Below are 17167 nucleotides of genomic sequence, written 5' to 3'. Positions count from 1 at the left end.
GGCCGGTTACTTCTTCCCTCTCTTGATGAAGTATGTAGTTACTTGTAATGTAAAGAGACTAGAAGAGTGTCCACGGAAACTGTATCATCCTTGGAACAATCTTCACTTACTTCTAGCTCTTACAGAGACTGGTGAGGTGGAGGAAGAGGCCTAGGGCCAACCAGTGGCGATGACAGAAACAGATTTAGATATTTGTGGGAAATCTAGGCACACTAGAGAGAGGAGTTGGGTGCTTCGTGGCCGTCTCCCTGGTATGCATGGTGGATCCACTAGTATGCATGGTGGCAGGAGAGGGGGAGCTCAAGCTCACATTGTGATGACTGAGACTAAGCCTATTAGGTGACCATCCGGACTACATGAAGTTCATAGTTCTCTCACTCTAGAGGATATTGTTGCATTTCACAGAGTTATGTCGCAGCTGGGCAGCTCTTTTTCTACATCTACCGTGCCAGACCCTTCCATTTCAGCCTTGTAGGTAGTCTCCACATCGGCTCCTTCCACTACTCCTTAGGTTATTGACTTTGGCGGCACTGACCATATGATTGTTATGTCCCAATGTTATGATTCCTACTCTGTTTGTTCTAGTAGGGATAAGGTTGGGGTAGTTGATGGCTTCCTTTCTTCCATTTTTGGTAAGGGTAGTGTCCATTTTACTTCTTCAATTTCCCTTAACTCCATTCTTCATGTCCCTAACTTTGTTACTAACCTTTTATCTATGAGCCACTTAACCAAATCCTTGAATTGTTGTATCATTTTTTCCCCCCTCTCACAATCTTTTTAGGATTTGGTGGCGAAGAGGATTATTGGTAGTGGACGTGAGGAAAAAAGGCTCTACTAAACACTTGCTTCGTCCACAACTTAGTTCTATGTGTGTGGACGTAGTGATAGTAGTATGTTCTTTTCTTATTATGAGAAAACAATTACCACAGTTGTTTTTTTTGTTTCTTCTTCACATGTTTTTCAGTGTGAACCATGTATTTTTGCTAAACATTGTTGTTCTTCTTATCCCTGTCATGGAAATAGATCATTGTTCCTTTTCACATTATGCGTTCTAATGTTTGGGGACTAGCTCCCACTACTTCTTTGATTGGTTATCGTTACTTTGTTTCATTTGTTGATGATTATTGTCGGTCTACTTGGATTTTTTTGGTGAAACATAAGAGATGTCTATGATGCCTTAAAGAGTTTTTATTAGATGATCTGTACTCAATTTGATACTAGAATTAAAATTATTCGTTATGATAAAGCGGGGAGTACATATATGGTGGACTCTCAAAACTTTTTTTATAAACAATGACATCCTCCATCAGCTTGCTTGTGTTGACATGCCCTAACAAAATGGGGCAGCTAAGAGGAAAAATCGCCCCTTGTTGGAAGTCATTAGGAGTCTATTATTTGGCATGCATGTCCCTAAGACTTTTTGGTCTAATACAGATGTAGATAAGTCACTTGGGGCTTATTTTAGTGGAAATAAGCTTTGTGTTGGGTCATATATGTATTGGGACTTTGATCCCATGTTTTAACTTTGTAATTGGCTAATTTAATGAGCCTAAAATATGGGTAGAAAGTAAAAAAGATTTGCTTCATTAGTTTAGTTAGAGTCCTATTTTAGTCTGTTTTCTTTATTATTTCACTTTCCTAGTTAATTTAGGTTACCTTATTACTTAAGGATAGAGTTAGGCCTTTCCTTTTTAGTTTCTAAGTCTATTTTTCAGTCTTCTATATGAGTTTGTAAGGGAGACCAGCATTGTACACGAATTTGATTAATGAAATATTGGCTTTGCCTTTGTGAAAATCCTTCTTGAGATAGGTTTGGGGGAGATGACCAGGGTGAGATAGCCATTCCCTTCCGCCATCCCCTTCCATCAGTTATTAAATCCAGACCCTAATTTTGTTCAAATCGAGTTCTAGAGTGCTACCAGCTGCTGGGATTTCTTTTAACTGATTGTCATATTGATTTTTTTTGAAGATTATTACATCAAGATCATTGCTGCTTCAACAGGTTACAAGTTTGTGGGTTTTTATTTGTTACTTCACCCAAGAAAATGTTCTCTCATTTGAGTTCCCATTGTTCTCTTGGTTCCCTTATTTTTAGTTTCCATTGTTTCTCCTGGTTCCCTCATATGATTTCTTATTTATTGGAGGGTTTTCTATTTGATCTTGCCTGGGATTAGACCTATTCAGGTTCTACTCTTACATTAAATACCCTCCTTGCTGTTGCCTTTTTAATCAACCGCATGCCCACTAAACTTCTTGGCTTCAAATCCCCTTTGGAAACTTTGTCTCCTCAGGTTTCTGCCTTCTCTCTTCCCCCCAAGGTGTTTGGGTGTGTTTGCTATGTCCATGTTAATAAATCTGCTGAGATTAAGCTTGACCCTAAGGCACTCAAGTGCCTTTTCCTTGGATATTCTTCCTCTACTAAAGGGTATAAGTACTACCGTCCTTCCTGAAGGCGACTTCTCTCCAAAGATGTCACATTCTATGAATTTGTACCCTTCTTTACTCCTCATCAGGATCCTCTTCAGGGGGAGAATAGTGGAAGTGGAAAGGCTACTGATGTCATCCCTTTTCTTCCACCTTTGCCTATTTCTCCATTTCTACTTGATATTGGGAAACAGAGAGAAGTGGATGTTGTTGATATTGGTGATAATTAGGTGTTGGTTCGAGTAATAAGAAGAAACTACTTGTGTACAAAAGAAAGGGAAAGAAGACTTGCCAAGAGTCATCTTTAGATCCATATCCTGAGTTCCACCCTCCTTAGTCAGGTAACATTCTCTCTCTCCCTTCTGAGTAGATGTTCCCATTGCTATTCGAAAGGGAAAGAGAGTTTGCACTAATCCTATAGCCTAATTTGTTTCCTATGATGCTATCTTTCCTACATTTGTTGCCTTTTCTGTTGTACTTTTCTCTTCCATTCCCAAGAATGTCACTGGAAGGAAGCCATGTCTGAGGAAATGATGACTCTTGAGAAGAACTGCACTTGGAAGTTGGTTGATCTTCCTAGGGGAAAGTTCCAGTTGGGTGTAGATGGGTCTACACAATCAAGTACAGGTCAGATGGTATTGTTGAGAGATATAAGGCCAGGTTAGTGGCCAAAGGTTACAGTCAGGTGTATGAGATCGACTATCAGGAGCATAGTTGTCACGGCGATCCAAGTAGGTGGAGGGGTGTCTGATCGATATATCGACACGTCGCCCGGCAACGGCGATCATGTCGACCATGGCAGAATTGTAATTAAATCCAAAGTTGAATGGCAAAGTTGAATGACAAACTAGTAGATAAATCAAGATTTATAAGAGCAATGGCAGAATTGTAATTAATCTGAAGTTGTAAAGAAAGAGTGGCAGAACTGTAATTAATGGAAATCAATTTAATAAAGAAAATAAACCAGAAAGTGGGATAGCACGTTTGATGGGTAAAGGGTATACTTGGAACAAAATGGAAAATAATAGATGGTGGGAATAAAAGTAAAAGAAAAGAGTAATGTTGGGAACTAAGGAAAATGGGTTTAATAGATAAGAAATTGAGAAACAAAAAACAAAGCAATTCAGTCTTCTTCAACCTCACAACTCCTTAGCTGAAGGAACCATAACCCAGTGGCAGAATGGAAGTTATTTCGAAGGTGGGCCTTCCTCGTAATACGAAGCTTCAGGCAAGAGTCGCCACAACCTGTTTTCTCAAGGGCACCAAGAATCTAATTGAAAGAACCTGCAACCAAGAGATCGATGGAACTGAACCAAATCTAACGGTAGTAATGGAGGTGCAGGTCTGATGTGCGATGGAGCCTCAATGTTGAAAGGGGCTAAGCCAAACGTTTGGAAGGATGAATTGCCCAGACCTACGAGAAATAGCCCTAAAATTCTGCTGGCAACCGAATGGTGAGAGCAAGGCTAAAATAGGAGATTTAGGGAAACTGATACCATGGCGTAGGTCGATATGGCCATTTCTGCAGAGCCAGGACGCCATGGCGGCGCCATGACAACTATGATCAGGTGACATTTTGCTCCAGTGGCTAAAGTCCTGGTATCTTTGGCGGCCAATAGAGGTTGGCTATTATATCAGCTAGATGTGAAGAATGCTTTTCTTCATGGTGATTTAGAAGAGGAAGTGTACATGCTGACCCCTCTAGGCTTCAGGTTCCCTTCAACTGAAGGAAAAGTGTGCCTTCTTAAAAAGACACTATATGATCTCAAGCGGTCCCCCCAAGGCTTGTTTTGAGCGGTTCCATCAGGCCATTTTGCAGAATGGGTATTCCCAGAGTCAAGCAGACCACACTTTATTTGCGAAGCAAGGTAATGGGACCATCATAGCCCTTATTGTATATATGGAAAAGTGTGCCTTCTTAAAAAGACACTATATGATCTCAAGCGGTCCCCCCAAGGCTTGCTTTGAGCGGTACCATCAGGCCATTTTGCAGAATGGGTATTCCCAGAGTCAAGCAAACTACACTTTATTTGTGAAGCAAGGTAATGGGACCATCATAGCCCTTATTGTATATATGGATGATATTGTGGTGATTGGAGATGACAGGGTTGAGATTAGGGATGTAGATGAATAGCCGAAATCCGTTTCCGTATCCTTATTCGTATATGTTTAGCACTATCCGAATCCGTCCGAAAGCTAAACGGATGCGGATACGAATAGGCTTTAGCTATCCGAAAAGCTATATTTACATGTAAACAGATAAAATATCCATTCCGTATCCGTGTCCGAATCCGATTAGCACTATCCGAATCCGTTCGAAAGGTAATCGGATGCGGATGCGGATATAGCACTATCCGAGCCGAATCCGATCCATTTACATCCCTAGTTGAGATAGTTAAGTTGAAGTGTTACTTGGTCCAATAGTTTGAGATCAAAGATCTTGGATCCTTGAAATATTTCTTGGGAATTGAAGTGCCAAGGTCTAGAAAAGACTAAATATCTGCCAAAGTTTGTGCTGGACTTGTTGAAAGAAACAAGAATGTTGGGTTGCAAACCAACAAACTCTCCTATTGATGAGAATCACAAACTTGGAGAAGATTGTGGTCCATCCCTTGTTGATGCAGGGAAGTACCAGAGACTAGTAGGGAAATTGATCTATCTCTCTTTAACTCGCCAAACATCACCTATGTAGTTGGGGTGGCAAGTCAGTTTATGCTTGCCCCTAAGAGTGGGCACTTGGATGCTCTCTATCACATCCGCAGATACTTGAAGTCCATCCAAAAGAACTATTATATGCCAGGAAAAACCATTTGAGGAATGAGGGCTACATAGATGCAGATTGGGTCGCTTGAGCTTCTGACAGGTGGTTTACATCAGGCTATTGTACCGTTGTAGGTGGTAATCTGGTCACATGGAGGAGTAAGAAGCAACATGTGATGGCCCGATCCAGTGCAGAGGCAGAGTTCAAGGCTATGGCTCATGGAGTATGTGAACTCATATGGTTGAAAGACTGGTCCAAGAGTTGGGGTTTGATATTGAGGCACCTATAAAACTCTATGTGATAATAAGGCTGCCATAAGTATAGTCCACAACCCTGTGCAACATGACAGGACAAACCATATTGAGGTGGACCAACATTTCATCAATGAGAAGATTGACTTTGGCTACATCTGCACTCCTTTTGTAAGGACAGGTGATCAGTTGACTGATATCTTCACCAAAAGGGTTCCTTTATCATCAGTTCAATACTCTTCTGTGCAAGCTGGAAATGTATGACATTCATTCTCCAGCTTGAGGGGGAGTGTTAAGAGTTATGTAATTTCATGTAATAAGGTTACTTTGGGTACTAGGCTTTTAAGTTGTAATGTGTTTTTACTTTCTTACCTTTTACTCCCCTTAGCTATCATATATTAGCATGGGGGGTAATGATAATTTCTCCTTTATGTTAAGTGAACCAATATAAGGGAGAGATGAACTATTTTCTCCCACAACTTGCAACCGATATCTCTTCTCTTCTCTTCTTCTTCCTCATCTCCTTCCTACTCTCATCTTCTCCCTTCCACACTTGTTCTCCTTCAATCTTTAGTCTCCAACTGAAACAAACAAACAGTAGCAAACCTACAGAAATCAGAATCGTAGTGAACCAGAAAACTATGAATATGGCTGAAACTACCTATGATTAGAACTTGCAAACCACAAAACTGATGGGACTGAAACCAATATATATTACAAGTCCTAATGGGTTGAGTATGTGGTTAAAATGCCAAAACAAACTGACGGTTAAATTAGGAGATATGAGCATGGGTAGAAGTTAGAAACTATAGAAAAATCAGAAAATAGCAAGGAGAACTTGAATAACTCTCAATCCATTTTTGTGGTGCTTATGTTTGGGTTGAATGGAATAAAGGGGAAGCGAATTATATAGTCAAATCTCAGCCTAATCTGATGGTTAGATTCTCAGGAATCAATGACTCATGCTACTTAACATATGAGGAGTGTTCTCATCATATTTCTTCAATTCTTCTCTCAGCATGACGACTTCTTCCTCAAAGCTTACAACATTCAACAGACCTGAGAGAGAGTTGAGCCTCAAGGCTAAGATTGAACTAAAGCATAGCTAAAAAAACCTCTATAGGTAGAGTCAAACAACCATGTAGGGGGTTGCTATAAAAGTTATTTCTTGTGCTGTCCAAGGTCTTGATGCAAGCTCCAAGGTTGAAGAGGCTGGTCCCAGTGGAGAATACTCTAGAAGAAGGATTCTTGTTAAAGAGAATATTTGTGGAGAAGCTGCTGCCACCTCACTCTCCACAAGGGAATTGAAAGGTCACCAAAAGGGGCACGGTTTCAAGGGGGCTGGGGCCAGACTTGGCATGTCTTAAGACCTTGATCTTGGGCTGAGGATGGCCTTCATACTTGGTGGAATCGAGTTGGACTTGGGTTTGGTGTTGGGCTTGAATATGGGCTGACCTTCTTAAAGCCTTTGGATGGCCCAGCTTGTTGCTTACATGGATAGGGGCTGCATCAGAAGTGAAAGATACTTTGTGCTGTGCATAGATGAATACTCAAGGATGACTTGGGTCATGTATCTCGGACATAAGTCAGAAGCCTTGGATTGTTTCAAGATATTCAAGAATCAGAGAGAATCAGACTGGAAGAAGGATAAAATGTTTCAGATTTGACCAAGGGAAGGAATTTACACGGGGACAATTTTCAGCATACTGCAATGACCATGGCATCAGAATTCAACACTCAGCAGCTAGAACATCACAACATAATGGTGTGGTAGAAAGAAAGAAAAAACAGTTCAAGAAATGACAAGGACAATCTTGAATGACAAGAAGGTTGCAGACAGGTTTTGGAGAGAAGGAATCTACTGTGTAGTTTATATTCAAAACAAATGCATGTTGAGACCCCATGAGACCAAAACACCTTATGAATTGTTGTTTGGCAGAAAGGCTACAATCAAGTACTTCAAGGTGTTTGGTAGCAGGTGTTTCATCAAGAATAATGAGCAAAATCTTGGGAAATTTGAAGATAAAGCAAATGATGGAATCTTCCTAGGTTATTCTTCTAAGAACAAAGCCAATAGGTGCTATAACAATAGAGTTGGGAAGATTGTAGAAAGCTCAGACGTCAGGATTATTGAGAAGAGAACTACTTTTACAACTAGCTATTCAGATTTTCTCCGTTATAACAAGAGACTTGGCAAGATTGTAGAAAGCTCAGACGTCAGAATTATTGAGAAGAGAACTACTTTTACAACTAGCAATTCAGATTTTCTCTGTTATGAAGAGTTTGTGGAAGATGATGAAATCATCGAATCAGTTAAGCAACAAACAGTTGAGACTGATGAACATGAGGAAGATGGCATTGAAAATTTACTTAGTCAGAATAAATGACAGAAGGATCACCCACAACAAAAAATCATTGGAGACCCAAAGGCAGGTGTTCAAACTAGAAGGATGAAGTCAAACACACATACCCTTCTATCACAAGTTGAACCCAACTCTGTTGCAGAGGCTTGCAGAGAAGAGACTCATCTGGGTTAAGTTAATGAATGAAGAGCCGGGATGGATCAGAATGAAACATGTGAATTAGTTCCCAGGCCAGCATACAAAAATGTGATAGGAATAAAGTGGGTTTTCAGAACAAGTTGAATGAAGATGGACTGGTGGTCAGTAATATGGCAAAATTTGTGTGCAAGGGATATGCGCAGGTAGAAGGCATTGATTTTGATGAAACGTTTGAACCAATGGCCAGACTTGAGTCGATTCGCATGTTCTTGTCATAAGCAGTCTACAAAGGTTTCAAGGTTTACCAAATGGATGTGAAGTTCGCTTTCTTAAATGGTAATCTTGAGGAGGAAGTCTATGTTGAGCAAGCCGACGGTTTTCAGCTAGGAGATGACCTAGAGATGGTGTGTAAACTGAAGAAAGCTCTATATGGGTTTAAACTTTAAACAAGCTCCTAGAGCATGATGCTCCAGATTGGACGGCTGTCTTCAGAAAATAGGCTTCAAGAAGGGAATTGCGGACATCAACTTATATAGTTATATGTAGCAACTGAAGATGATAGCCAACATCTTGTTATTGTAGATGTGGATGACATCATTTTTGGTGCTTACAAAGATGATGTTTGCCAGAAGTTTGCAAGGAGAATGAAAACTGAGTTTGAGATGTCAATGTTGGGAGAATTGACATATTTTTTTGGTTTGCAAGTTAGTCGGAAGGGAAAAAGAATCTTCATATCTCAAGTAAAATAAGTGAAAGAGATGTTAAAGAAGTTCATGATGGAAGACAATAAGCTTGTGAGTACTCTTATAATCATAGGATGCAAGCTCAATAAAGATGATGAGGCTCCAACGATAGATCAGACGACTTACAGATCAATGATTGGAAGTTTACTGTATCTGACAGTTTCAAGGCCAGATCTTCTCCATTCAGTTTGTATGGTAGCACATTTCCAAGCCAGTCCAAAGGAAACACATTTTGCAGCAATGAATAGAATCTGTAGGTATTAAAGGAACCATGGACTATGGATTGTGGTATCCAAAGGGAGATGACAGCATTCTCAGATGCAGATTGGGCTGGCTGTGTGGATGACAGAAGAACCACCAGTGGAGGAGCATTTTATCTTGGGAGATGTCCTGTGGCGAGGCACAATAAAAAGCAGGAATCAATGTCACTATCAACTACAGAAGCAGAATATATTGCAGCAACAACTGGTTGTACTCAAGTGTTGTGGATGAAGTGACAGATGTCCGACTTGAGAATTCAGTGCGATGGGTCGGTCTCAATATTTTGTGACAACGTTAGTGCGAAACATCTCAAAAATTCCAGTCATGCACTCTTGGACGAAGAGCAGTAGATGGCATGTGGACTGGGGCAGCACACTCTGTTAAGTTGTGTTTCCCTCAGCAGTCCTTAGTTCTTGTTGTCAATGGGGGAGAGAATCCACATCATTAGGAGAAGAGCCACATCATTCAATATTCTCAAGAGAGTGAGTTGTCACAGGTGGAGTGGAGGTTGTTAATCTCCATAGTGATAGTTGATGTTGAGAAGTTGCCAACAATTCCAAAGGGGGAAATTGTTGGGCATGTGGAGTCAAAAGGCATTCAGAACAAGTGGCAGATGATATGGTGACGTTTGTGTTAGAGTTATTAGAATAGTTGTATAAGGGTAGTTCTATCATGGTCTTATTATTAGACATGGCTAAGTTGTATTTTTGCTATTTCTTCTTTATTTCTATTTACCTCCCTAGGGAGGTCTATGTAATTCTTTGAAGTGATTAATCAAGTGAATATGTGTGTTGAGAATCACTCAACACACATAATCGATTATTCTCCCAATCTCTCTTCTTCTTCTTCCTCTCTTCTCTTCTCCTCTTCTTCTCCTTCTTTGTTGCTGTAAATTACTTCTCCCTTAGTAGAATCGATCCTCTTTTTCAGTTCAAACTGTTTGATGGTTGTCATTGTTAGCAACATTCATGGGACATTCTTGGTCGTAGTTGAGCCAACACATTGTACTGATGTGTGTTTGGCAGTGCTGGAGAAGTTTCGAGTGAAGGCAAGGCGTAGTACAATATGTTTATTGGAGAAGTGCAGCAGCAGCCCAGAATCAACATTGACAGAGCATAGCTCAATGTCGAAGAGTCAAACTTGATGGAGATCCCTCATTTGTCGACGTCGAGTGAAGCACATGAAATGTCGACTAATATACCCATGTTCGACATTCTCCACAGTCTGTTACACACTTTTATGGGTATGATCGTCGTCAATATCACCATGATCGATTTCGAGTGAAGCAGGAAAATGGAAAAGGGCATATCTGAGGACCTTGACAGAATCATATTCTGTTTGACAAATTGGTTTCATAGATTGATGTCGATGGAGGGGGCTTTCAATGTCAACGCAGGGTCTTTCGATGTTGACAGTGGAAGGGCAGGGATGACTTTTTACAGCAAGTCGTTGTTGTCTATTTAAAGGGAGTGGGTGCTTGATAGTTTGTTGGATTGTAGCCCTTAGGGTTCCTTGTGGGTGCAGGAACCGTTGTAACAGGGGTTGGTGCTCCTGGATTGTTGTAGCGATTCAAACATTAGTGGCGTATTGAGTAAAATACGAACCCCCAATTTGGGCATTGCTTTGTTGATGTAGGCACTCTTGCTGAACCACGTAAAAACCATGTGTTGTGGTTGTGTCTGTATATTTCTTTGTATATTGGGAGTGTGTTTGTCGCAGTGTGGGTGTGCACACCTGGTAGACCTTGTTATGCATGAAGTGGTGTGTTGCATACAACTTTTATGTGATTGGCTAAAACAGTCAGTGCCTGCCAATCAATTTATGCATATGCCATGTTGCTTTAGGAGGTGCCACAGTATCGAAAGAATTTTTAACGGTCACTGATTCACCCCATCTCAGTGACGTACTGGGACTGTCACAATCCAATATTTTGGATGGTTTTTTTTACATCTTATAAAGAGATAAACTAATTCCTTGTTAGATTCCATCCCAAAAGTCTAGACTGGTAGGAGGAGAGACCAACAGGTAGATGAAGATGCCAAAATCACACTCTTTAACTGATGTGGGATATCAACAATCTCCCTCGCATTTAGGCAGATCAGAATAATGCGTACACACGTAATGATGCACGGAGGCAGGATCAAAATCTGCTATGATATTATGTCAGTAAATTCGGATCGAAACCCTTGTTGCTAAAACCAAAAATACGAAACAAGTCTGGAGTGTGATAGATTGTTGACATGAACACACCTGCTTAAGGTCACCCCCCCCCCTTTTGGATGAGTAACTTGTTTTGCTCAATTAGCTATTTCATATAATTTCAGGCGTTTTGATCAAGATTTCATTTGATGTATTCACTACTTGGTTTTATCATTTATGGTGAGGAGAAAAGAGTTTATATAGGTGTTCAAGCCAATCAAGTGGGTCCGTACTAGGGATGTCAACGGATAATTGAAAATCTGAATTCGATTCGCATTCGTATTCGTTTAGGGATATCTGTCTTTGAAAAAACAATATCCGGAAACTATCCGTATTCGTCCAAAAACTAATCGGATACAAATTCAGATATCTCAATATTCGATCGGATATTATCCAATTCGTTTACCTTGATGACATTTCAAATTTATTTATTTTTATATAAATAGCTTTTCCCGATGATGGATGCCATGGATTGTGGAAAGTTTGTTTTTGAGATTAGAACCATGATAAGTATGAGCTGAAGGTAGCAGAGCCAGAGTAGGGTCCACGTAATGACTTTTATGCTTTTTGAATCATAACGATAATAAACCATAATTTATTAATTAGTTTTTCATTTTTTTTGGTTGAGGATTCTTATCTTCTTGAAGCTTTGGTTGTTTTTTCTTTTTTCGAAAGGGAGGGAGAGAGACCAATACTGAGAACTGAGATTGGGAATTTGAGATGGGGAAGGGAGCCTAGAGTTGCAGTCGCCATTAATAGACCACAGAACGGACGGTATTTGAAGGTGAGACAAAGAGGACTGAGGAGAAATGAAGATCCTCTTCCTTGGTGCCTTTGCAACTCAGAAATTCCAGCGAGACAAAGAGGAATTAGGAGAAATGCAGATCTGGGTTTCAGTGAGTGATCCTGAGGGAGATCTCCCACTCGCTGTTTTCGCCGTTGTTAGGATCAGTCACCGATCTTGCAGCCGCTGGTCTTTGCCGATCTTGCCGTCGCTAAGGAAGGCAGATCTCACTGAAGGTATTAATCTGTAGAAGATATGAACAGTCCCTTTCTCTGTTTTCGCTGGTTGCTGACCTTGGTGATGAAGATCTGATTTGACAACTGTCGCTGGTCGTCGGTCACATATCTATTCAAGTGCAATCTTTGGTCGCTGCTTCTGTTGATGTCTGCCGAAAAGAAATTTCTCTATCTGATGGGGCAGAGGACAATATTTTTTGCTTGCTGATTTTATTTCTCTCTCTCTCTCTCTCTCTCTCTCAGACGGCCAGAGACATTGGCTGCATTCTTCCTTTCTGCAACTTGCATTTGCGTGTTTCGAATCGGATATTTGAATATCTGGATTATCCGTTGGTTAACCGAATTCGAATTCGGAATATATTTTTACATCTCCGACGGATAGTATATCCGTACCGAATTCTATCCATTTACATCCATAGTCCGCATATTGAGGAAGTTGCAAATATTGCAATTTTCTCTTAATTCTTCGTACCATGACCAAGTTCTGAGTCTATCTAATCTCATACTGCATCAAGCAGATTTCTGTTTGGGTTTTAAAGGTCAATGGTATCAGTAAAATTTTTGAGAGTTTTTTGTTCTCATATTGGTTTGCAGAGATTGGCTTTAATCTTCTGGTGATACTTTGACTTGCTTGATGATGTCAAGGAGTCTGATGTAATAACAAGCAAGTCAGCAATGAGTTTGCTCCTCATCCAAGGTGGAGGTATTTCACTAACTAGATGGGATGATTTAGACCAAGTAGAGAAGCATCTTTAGAGGTATTTCACCAACTATTGGAGGGCAAGGATCCACGTTATCGATACCATGTAGCTGAGATTTTCCTGAATTACTGGGCTATCCTCTTTCCTCGTACTTTCATTTTTCATTTTCCGTTACTTTTCTTATCCATTTCTTTATTTTTAATATTCATTTCTCTTACTTTCCTTATCCTTTGTGAGGACCTCAGTTTTCTCTACTTTGGTTTTTGAAAGGATTTATTTAGCCGACCCTGTTTAGTTGGGATAAGGCTGAGTAGTTGTTGCTGTTGTAGAGAAGCACCCTTAGAAAAAGGGGACAGGAAAAAAAAGGAAGACCTGTTGTCTCATTCATTTAAAGGATTCTGCCAGATGCTATTCTGGGTCCAAAACCTTCTAGTATCGCTTTACATTGGAACAACTACAGGCCTGTGAGTGAGACTGTTAGAGGAGGTCCAGAAGGAACTTGTAGAAGAGAACTAGGTTGGATATCCTAGTTGAGCTCATGCAAAACTGTGTTGTATGTGTAGGAGTCTTAAATAGGGGCACTTGAAGCAGAGAGCATATCAGCATATGACCTCTCTTTGTCTACAACATTCTTATACAGGAACCTTGTAATAATACTGTACCTGACAAAATTCATGTAACTTCCAATGATAAAATAGTTACTTAGGCAAATTCACTGTTTTGAAATAATTGTGTTTTAGTGTTCGAGGAATCTCGTTTTGTTGACCTGTAGGGGGTATTTCTGCTCAATTGCCAAGCGAATTACATGGCCATGACGGATTTGCAAAATGATGCTTGGTGAACAAACCAAAATATAATCTCTCTTTACTCCTATACACATCAGCAACTGAAGGCTGAAGATCAACTATTATTGACTTTTGTCCATTTTACCATAATATTTGCCAAATCAATCAATATTCCTTGAGATAGTTGGTATTTATTAAGATAAACAACAGGTATTACAGAGCAAAATCCATTAAGTGCTACTGAACTAACAGTGTCAGTCACTTCAGAAATTGTATGAAGAGTGTGACTTTCTCTGGCAAGCTTCTGATGCACCTATGATAGTTTTCAGCTTCCGAAGGTTTTGGGAAATATTATCTAATATATGATAACATTTCCCAGGAATATTTCTATAATTTAGTATTGGAAAGATGCATTATTGTTTACCAATGTTGCTGTACACTGCATTCATTAATCATTTCTTTGGCTCTATTTGTTAGGAAAACATCATATTCCTTGTTATGCTTTTCTGTTAGGAAAACATCATCATCCTTGGATTGGTTTATAATGCGAACATTGTCCGAAGCCAGAACAATTCTGTTTATGATGGATGTGATATATTTGTCTGTCTTGATTCTTTTGTTTAATGGCTGTTCAGTTTGGTCCTTCGGACTTTGAAACAACTCCTTGGAGCTGGTACAATATTGGTCAACTCATCTTGCATACTCATTGACATTTTTGTTTTGTTTTTATGATTCTTCAGCTAGTTAAGGATTACCAGGCTTGGGCTTCGGGCGATACTTCGAGGCAGCCTATTGGGACTGGTGAGATTTGATACTTGCATGAATCTCTGCTGCCCCTCAACTTTGGCCTTTGGACTTGACTTACCAGCCTGTATAATAAACATGGAGAATACTTTCCTCAAATTTTTTTTTGAAAAATTCGTTTTTTTGCTCCAGTTTATATGGATAGAATCCACCCCCCCAGCCCAAAAAGGAAAGAAAAACCTTTCCCTTGAAAGGATGAGGATGCTCACTCATTGTATCAATGGATAATTATCCTTTCAAAAGGATGGTTTTGTTTGCTTGTATGACATGAAGGCTATTCTTTTGGCTTTACAGTGGGCAAAAATTGACCTACCAAGTACCAACCCTTAAATTAATCTGTTTCCCCCCCCCCCCCCCCCCCAAAGCTGGGGGTACATGTCCTGAAATTAATCCAAGGGCAAAAGGAGCCTCTCCGGGAGTGTGGCTTCTGCGTGCAGACACAGGCGCCCCCGTGAAATGCCCCTCCCACCCCCTCCCAAACACACATGAAAGGTGGAAATCCCACCCCTTTTGATGTTTTTGTGCACTCCCATTGGCTCCTGTGCTGGTGGAGGGAACATGCTCCCGGACAGAAAACTCTCCCCCTTAAATCTAATCAACAGTTTTGGGTACACAATTAACCCTTATACGGGTCAGTTTTGGGGATAAAATTTGTGAAGAAATAAAATATCCAAATTACATGGCGTTTCAGAGTAGTAGTGGAAGTTGTGCAGACCATGTAAGAATTTCTTTTCTACACAGCACCTGTTGTAGATGTTAGGATTGTATTCAAATTTCCAATGATGCCCTCTTGAACTGTGCATCGATTCCTGTATTTGAAACGGACAGACCGGCACAAAAGTAGCCGATAACCAACATCAAAATGTATCCAAATTAGATGGTTCGGTCTATTGTGTTTTGGTAACCGTAGAAAATAGTCAGATATGAATTTACCTGTCATACTGTTGTATCACAACAATGCCGTCATTTTCCTTAAGATCGTTGATGATTTTTACAGCGTAACAATAAATTCTTGACGAATCGATCTCCAAAATACTGTATACCCTTTAGGTTCTATTAGTAGATGTTGCATTCACTTGTTTTCTTAAGGCAAATACTTATGAAGATTAAAAAAACAGAGTTCTACATCCTTAAGTACAGTGAGTGACAACTTATGAGCTCTTGCCCTAGATGCCCACTTATGGGCAATCAAAATAACATTCCTAGTTTTCTTTAACAATAATTACACTCAAAACAAAAGAAGAAGAGGTGTGTGGGGGTTTAGTACCACATCAGGTGTGTGAGTGTGGTGTGTGTTGTGTATATCCATCATTCCACGGTCCTAAAAGTCAGTTAACCTTTCGGGATTGGTGTGTGATTTCACTTTCATCAAAAGAAAGAAAGAAAGAAAGAAAAAAAAAAAAAACACTCAACACTTAAATAAACTGCTGAACATCATGAAGCAGATTAAAAATATCCCAAAGTCATCCCTTCGCACTTCCTTGCATGAGCCAGTCCACAAAATCTTGATAGTCTGTCTCTCTAGATTGCCACGCACGTCCACCCCTGTTCCTTTGTTCCTTGCAGTCCTTGGTAAGTATCTTTGTCCCAACCATCACCAATCTGAGAATCTGAGAGAGACAAGTCAATAGTAGAAGAAGGGTGAATTAGTTCTAAATCCTAAACCCATTTGGAAAGAGTCTGAAGTAAGAGGAGGGATGGTTAGATTTTTTGCTTCCTAAAGATAACATTATTCCAACATATCCAAATGACATAACAAGCTCAAATATGTTACACATCTTATCAGATTTGGATAGACTCTAGGGTCCATTATAAAAGAATCAAATAAATCACAAAGATTTGATCTTCTTAGTCCTATAGGTCCTGCAATCAGAATTCTTTTAAAGGAATTACCTAAAAAGATATGCCAATCAGTCTCTCTACTTCATTATTACAAAAGCAACAATATGGGTCAATCAATGTACACAAATTTGATAAATCTTCTTCTTTTGACAGGAACAACCCCAATCAAAAATTTTCACAAGAACATAATAAGAAACTTAGGTAAGATTTTCAACTTCCACACAAATTTTCATAACTTCCCCATCAAATCCTTGATGCAGCCCCTTGATGGGAAAGGGAAAAAGGTTGTAGAACAATTGATTTCATGGAATGTACTAATTAGTTTTGCAAAGAATGAAGGTGTGCGTGCAACCTTGCTCTACTTATAAGGAAGGATGTGGCGCCATTATCTGATACAGAGATAGCATAGAACCATCAGCATTGACTGCCAAATATGATAAGATTGTGTATTCATATCTTTTTCGCTCTTAAATCTAACTCTTTCCAAATGGGTTTATGATTTGTGAATATATATACACTTCTACTACTGACCAGTCTCTCTCTGGTTCTCAGATTGATGATGGATGGAACAAAAATGCTTACCATAGGCTATCAGGTGGGGGGTCCCGTGTCTTATTATATTTGTCATGGTAGTTATGGGGGATCTAATGGAGATGTAGGATGGTCTGTTATATGTTTATCTCACTCACATTTTACTTAAAACATATTATAGGGAGTTTGCAAGAAGCAGAGCTGCGAGGAGTTTACCACGGACTGCAAGGAGAAAAGGAATAAGGGTGGACACCCGTGATAGTTTGGACAAATTGTCAAGATGTGGTCGATTAGCTCATGCAAGGGAGTGCAAAAGGATGATGTCATTGGAATATTTTTAATAT

The 17167-nt window shown here is 39.8% G+C and overlaps 1 protein-coding gene across 1 annotated transcript in view; it reads left to right on the top strand.

The window, feature by feature from the left end:
* LOC122652952 (uncharacterized protein SYNPCC7002_A1590) overlaps positions 1 to 14536 on the top strand; it is a 36607-nt gene extending 22071 nt beyond the window's left edge. The window contains exon 6 of the mRNA XM_043846839.1: positions 14387 to 14536. Within this exon, the coding sequence (XP_043702774.1) occupies positions 14387 to 14458 (72 nt within the window). The 3' untranslated portion in view covers positions 14459 to 14536. The remainder of the gene's footprint in view (positions 1 to 14386) is intronic.
* The last annotated feature ends 2631 nt before the right edge of the window (positions 14537 to 17167 follow it).

This window comes from Telopea speciosissima, chromosome 2, assembly GCF_018873765.1.
Source record: "Telopea speciosissima isolate NSW1024214 ecotype Mountain lineage chromosome 2, Tspe_v1, whole genome shotgun sequence".
Classification (NCBI taxonomy): domain Eukaryota; kingdom Viridiplantae; phylum Streptophyta; class Magnoliopsida; order Proteales; family Proteaceae; genus Telopea; species Telopea speciosissima.
Note: the sequence above shows the minus strand (reverse complement) of the source record. Positions and strands in the feature narration are given on the sequence as shown.